Source organism: Phoxinus phoxinus (genome assembly GCF_949152265.1).
Source record: "Phoxinus phoxinus genome assembly, chromosome: 22".
Classification (NCBI taxonomy): Eukaryota; Metazoa; Chordata; class Actinopteri; order Cypriniformes; family Leuciscidae; genus Phoxinus; species Phoxinus phoxinus.
Genome location: NC_136897.1, coordinates 12,470,647 through 12,476,646, shown reverse-complemented (window position 1 = coordinate 12,476,646; position 6,000 = coordinate 12,470,647). Strand labels below are relative to the sequence as shown.

Here is a 6,000-nt window from a genome sequence, read left to right as displayed (position 1 = left end):
TTAAAGGAAAGTAAACCAGCAAGATTTATTTATTAATATTTGCTAAAAGATTCAGTATAAAATGAGTTATACTGAACACAATAGCTGTGTTTCCATCCAAAATTGCGAATTTAACTAATGCTCAAAATTGGAATATCGCATGAAACATTTGCGAATGGTTTTCATCACGTGTTCAAGAGAACAAAATCGTCACTTCCTGTGTCACTTCATTGGCGCACAATATCTGTAATACAAATGGAAGTGGCTGCAATCAGAAAGCCACTAGCTCTTTTTTCTACATCATAAATGACTTGTGTCTCGGAGCGCGCAGATGGTGTTTGGGAACACAACCATGTGAGACGCTTCTGGGAGGTCATTATACTAAATCGCTCTGATGACAGACTTTGGCTGATCAAATGATCAAACCAACATTTGAGATGCTGTGCAATGAAATCGGTCCACTGGTTAGTCCAGTTACCCAATAACATCACATAGTTTATTGTTGCGCATCAAGAGGTTTATTCGATAAATAAGTTTCCATCAGTTTATGCGCATGTCTTCTTATTGGATAAAACATTTGTATGTGCATTTTTAGACATTTTGCGCATCTTGGCATATCCATCCATCGGTTTTTTATATGATGTCCCAAAATGCACATAAAATTAGGTGGATGGAAACATAGCTAATGGTACTTGATGTAACGGTCAGGGTACATGTCAAAAAAGGTTGGGAAACACTTCCCAAGAACATTGGGAATGTGTTGAGTCACATTCCCTGGATACAGATCCAAGCCAGGAATTTTGGGCGTGATCAAATTTCAACTGGAATGAGACGTGTTTGACTTTGCTAAAAGAGGAGCTTGGCAGCGGTTCCAAGGTCTGCAAGCGACGACTTGGCTCTGAAGAGTCTACATTAATAAAGCTTTTAACCTTCTACACCAGGGACCGTGAAAAGCACTGCAGAAATTGTGTGATAGCAAGTCAAATAACAAAGATCTGCTCTGGCTCACAGCTGATAGTGTTGCAGCAGACAACAGGGAAAACGAAGCTAAATGCAAATAATTAAATGCACTTAACCATATCAGCGTACAGAGTTCAATTAGACCTAATAACCTTTTAAAAATATTTTGTTTTTGACTATGCATCTAATGAAAGTCTATAGTGTTTTGAAAATGGAAAATATAAATATGTGCTTACTTGGAATGACAATAATCACGATTTGTGCACATCACAATGTGTTTTGAATGGCAATAGCATCAAACCACTGGAAGTCAAGACATTTAGAAACGTAACAATTTTTGTTTTCGTACTGTTTGGTCATCAATTGATGATGTCCGACTTAAAATCTGCAGCAAGAGCAGTTCAGTGGCAGAGCGCACGTAATGATTAGTGTCAGCACGTGTCCTTTCATTCAGTCCTCCACACGCTCTGGCCAGTGACTGCTAAATCTGCTCACCTGGCCTGGCCTGTTCGGGTCTGCTGTGATTTACGTCACTGACAGAATTAAGAACATTAAGGACAGTATAAGACAGTAGTCTGTACTACGTGACACTGGACTGAGCTTCTGCGGGCAGGACAAAGTGACTGGACAGATTAAAGTGATTTAGCCCTTGTGAAATGACAGCAATGGACCCTACATACTTCCAAGTATAAAGCAGGAAATTGTGATGAAATGTTTTGCTATGATTAAAACACGGACAGATACAGAAACCAGAGTTTTGTAAATGGTATGTACATTTTTTAAAGGAATAAATGACCTTGACCATCAACATTAAAAATATATATTTTCAGAGACCTCAAATGTCTTTAAAACACATACATTTTAAAGTGCAAGTTGCATAATGTAAAAAAGTTGGTTATTCTAGCACATATCTGCAAGCCAATTTATCCATCTACATTCCATTTTTAGAGATGCATATCAACAAGGTCAAAACTCCATTCCTTGTGTGTCCATCATTATGAAAAACAGGACAATATCACACAAGGACAAAGACACTGTAACCACATATTTGCAGTGAAACAACACTGACATCTTCAGAGAAGAGCAAACTAATTCTTCTGCAGATGATAATGAGGATTTATTGACATGCTGTGCATGTTGTTCAATACCATCTTCAGCAAATAAAGCCCTTCACGATTCAGTCTCTTTCCATCCTCAGAGCATAAAGATGAATTCTTTTTGCTTTCCTGTACAAAAAACTGCTCTCTCCCACTATTTGTCTCCTTATCTTTCTCCGTTACCTTGTACCAGCTCCCTGCACAGTCCCTCAGTGTCGGGTTCCTCTTCGTCCTCTGGTTCTTCGTCGTCTTCATCATGGCTTGTGCTGCTGTCTCTCTCGCTCTCATCCATTCCCGAACTGCTCCACACCTCAATTTCTGCACTCATCCTTTGATATGATCTCTGTCTCCTCTGCAATGCGGTCTGTCTCTCTCTCTCTCTCTCTCCACAGTATGTGCCAGGCTGATTTATGACACGTTAAGCAATCCGTCTGTGTTTCTTGCGAGTCACAACGGCGGTCTCCTAGGCTTTCTGCACACTAATGCACTTGTACGCATGCTGATGTTGTTATTGAATCTGCTGAGAGTGTGTGTCACTTCAGCTCATGCCTGATGGCAGCTCAGACTCACCTGGCTGCTCTGAGCCACAGGAGGACATCAACTCTGAGAGGAGGGGAGGACGGCTGAAGGAAACTTAGAGGAGTACATATAAGACCAGAGGATTTGTGCATGTTTTTGCAGGCATTTGGAGTCTTGGAGTATTGGATCATGTTTATTTGTGAGAGATTTTTGCTAATTTGATTTGAAACAGCTTGTGTTATTGTACAGATGCGACACCACCCCCCTGTTCAAACACAATATGGTACCTTCCAGATTAATGCCATAATACTGCAGCACAACAGACGGACACTCCCACACTCCACACATCAGAGCTGTTATTGTTAACTAAAACAAAAACTATTCAAAATATGAAGTTTTTGGTAATTGAAATAAAGCTGAAATAAAATAAAATAAAATGTAAATATTAGATGTAAAACCTTAAACAAAAATGAGAAATGTTGCGTTCACAATAAAGTTGAAGAAAACTTGTTCCAAATCTGTATGAGTGTTTTTTTATGTGTGGAACACAAAAGATGATATTTTGACGAATGTTGGAAAGCTAAGCAGACAGTTGACGAAAAATACTATGGAAGTCATTGGGGTCCATCAACTGTCTGGTTACCAACATTCTTCAAAATATCGTATTTTGTATTAAGCAGAAGAAATAAACTGGTGAGAAATGAGGGTGAGTAAATGATGACAAAATTTCCATTTTTGGGTGAACAATCCCTTAAAGCTCTGTCGAAATATTTTTAAATAATAATAAAAACTGACAAAAGCACATAAAAATTAAAACTAAAAATACAAAAAGAAAAGTTTTAAATATATATATTTTTATAAAAATGTTTAAAATATGACTAAACACTATAATAGTATATAAATAATATTAAAATAACACAGCATTTCCAGGAGGAGTGTGTGTGCAGCTAAAACTACAGCCATCTGTATCTTTGAGTCAAATGTTTTTATATGTTTGAGTCCAAAACAATCCATTAAGCATTCAAGCTGTCAATCCATCCTGTTGAATGCCAAATGACAGTGGCGTTGTGAAATCATGGTATCGAATTCAACACTGTATATGCTTTGCCTTTACTCTTTCTCCTTGAGACATGCTAAAAGAATCTAGGCCAAATTTGCTTTCTAGACAAATTCTGAAGAGCTCTATCAAATATTAAACTACACCCGTGTCAATTTTTCATTGTAGTCAATGGATTGCAGGTCACATCCCCACATGGCATGATGTACTTAAAATCTGACCAACAAAACCAAAAGTCAACACATTGTGAGGAAACTTGTTTACAATTTCCTATTTGTACTATATCTACCACATGCTCATTTATAATTAATCATTAATCAACCTGGTGCAACTAAACACGCAACAGTTTCCAGACTGGACAAAAGCAAACAGATTCTAATTTACGGTAAGTAATAAGCCTATAACTGAATACATTTTGCTTAGGGTGATGATGGCAGAAATAAGAAATATGAAAAATAAATAACTACTTCCTAAGTCAAATCTACTGTCATCTTATCAGATGTTAGTGAAACACACTTGATAACACAAATATCAATTTTCAAATTTTACATGACATTCGTCTGAGGCTAGATGGATAGCTCAGAATGAAACACAGGTGTCTAAGGTTACTCATTTCTGCCAATCCAATCATTTACAGTACCATAAATATCCCTAATCTGCCTTCAGTGAAATGATAACCATGGCAAAATGGCAAATACAGTGAAAAAAGAAAGACTATAAATAACTAAATTTAAATCTTATAATAGAATACAGGCTTGAAGTGAACGTGTTTCGATAATCAGGCTAGAAATAACAGCTGTGTTTGGGCTACAGCCCACGTGAAGAGATCAGTGCACTGCAGGCAGGTATGAGAACACGTTTTCATGCCAAACGGATTAGAGCTAAATTAGCAGCAAGTCCATCAATCTGTTTCCTTTCCCATCATTTTAAATCGGTGAAATACACACTACACTGTAAAAAAAAAAAAAATGCTGGCTTAAATTTTTTAAGTACAATAAACTTACCGTAGATGTGTAAGTCATTTCAACTTAAATTACAATAAACTGACTTTATTAAATTAGTTGAATCTTGTCAAATGTATTTTAAAAAAAAGTTAAAAAAAATGCTTAACTTATTTTGATGAGTTTCAATGTAAAAACTTGTTGATCATATATTTGTTTACAGTGTACAGTTCAAAGCTTTGGGGTCAGTAAGATTTAGTCTCTTCTGCTCGTCAAGGCTGTATTTATTTGATAAAAAATACAGTAAAAACATCAATATTGTTAAATATTATTACTATTTAAAATAACTTTATTTCTATTTTAATATATTTTAAAATGTAATTTATTCCTGTAATGCAAAGCTGAATTTTCAGCATCATTACTCCAGTCTTCAGAGTCACATGATCCTTCACAAAATCATGATGATTTAGTGCTCAACAAACAAACAAACAAACATGTCTTATTATTATCAGTGTTGCAAACTGTGACACGTTTTTTAGGATTCTAGGATGAATAGAAAGTTCAGAAGAACCAACTATTTGAAATAGCAATCGGTTCAATTAAATGTAATTTTATTTCTTTTCACAATACATAATGTTTCTTTTGTAACACTATAACGTCTTTACTGTCACTTTTGATCAATTGAATGTGTCCTTGCTAAATAAAATTGTTAATTTCTTTATAACATATTCATTTCATAAATTAAAAAAAACTGATCCCAAACTTTAGAACCGTAGTGTATATCTGAGTCAAGCAGCTATTTGTGGTCAATCACAGATAGTTTTATGATGCCACAAAATGTATTTAATGAATGTACTGTATATCACAACCATGAAACAAAATAATAATTTTTTTTTTCAATCCCATTAAATCTCAAAGAACGCCTGTCTGAGCAGCAGATACTGCAGTGCTGGTGTAACGCCAGAGCGCCAGGCCGTAGAGAGAGAGAGAAGCCACTGAGAACAGCAGAATGTCTCATTATCCTTAAGCAGTAAGGAGCTAATCCTCTTGATGGCATTTGCATCTGTGCTCCAAGAGGAAGGGATGTGGCTGGGATTACAGTATTGTTTTGGCAGGGTCAACCGTGGCACTAGAGCCTGTACGGTAATTGGCACAGTGAGCTGACGTACTGGCATACATTTGAATATATCATTGTAATAAAGACAACATGTTGTTTCCCAAATTAAATAACTATCTTTCATTTGTCATTGCACTACAGCCAAAATGCATGACTGAAATCATCAATTGTGGTGACATACATGAGGTAAATGATGATGAAATTTTATTTTTGGACGAACTATCTCTTATTCCCCGTTTCCTTTTCACTCCCAAGTTTTCTTAAACACTCCCAAGTTTTATTAAACACTTGGTTGGATTTAGCAGAAATGGAAAAGAAGTAGGAAGTGCC

At 36.1% G+C, this 6,000-nt stretch overlaps 1 protein-coding gene across 9 annotated transcripts in view; it reads right to left on the bottom strand.

The window, feature by feature from the left end:
* hap1 (huntingtin associated protein 1) overlaps positions 1 to 6,000 on the bottom strand; it is a 32,179-nt gene that overhangs the window by 10,190 nt on the left and 15,989 nt on the right. The window contains exon 1 of one of the 9 annotated variants that reach the window (XR_013795865.1): positions 2,220 to 2,639. The exons of 5 other annotated variants lie outside the window; for them this stretch is intronic. Coding sequence is in view for 3 of the 4 variants with exons in the window: in XM_079597189.1 (XP_079453315.1) it covers positions 2,220 to 2,364 (145 nt within the window). In the remaining variant the exon portion in view is untranslated. Of the gene's footprint in view, positions 1 to 2,219; positions 2,640 to 6,000 lie in introns of those variants that run through there. 3 more of the 9 variants (XM_079597189.1, XM_079597190.1, XM_079597183.1) reach the window with 3 other exon arrangements.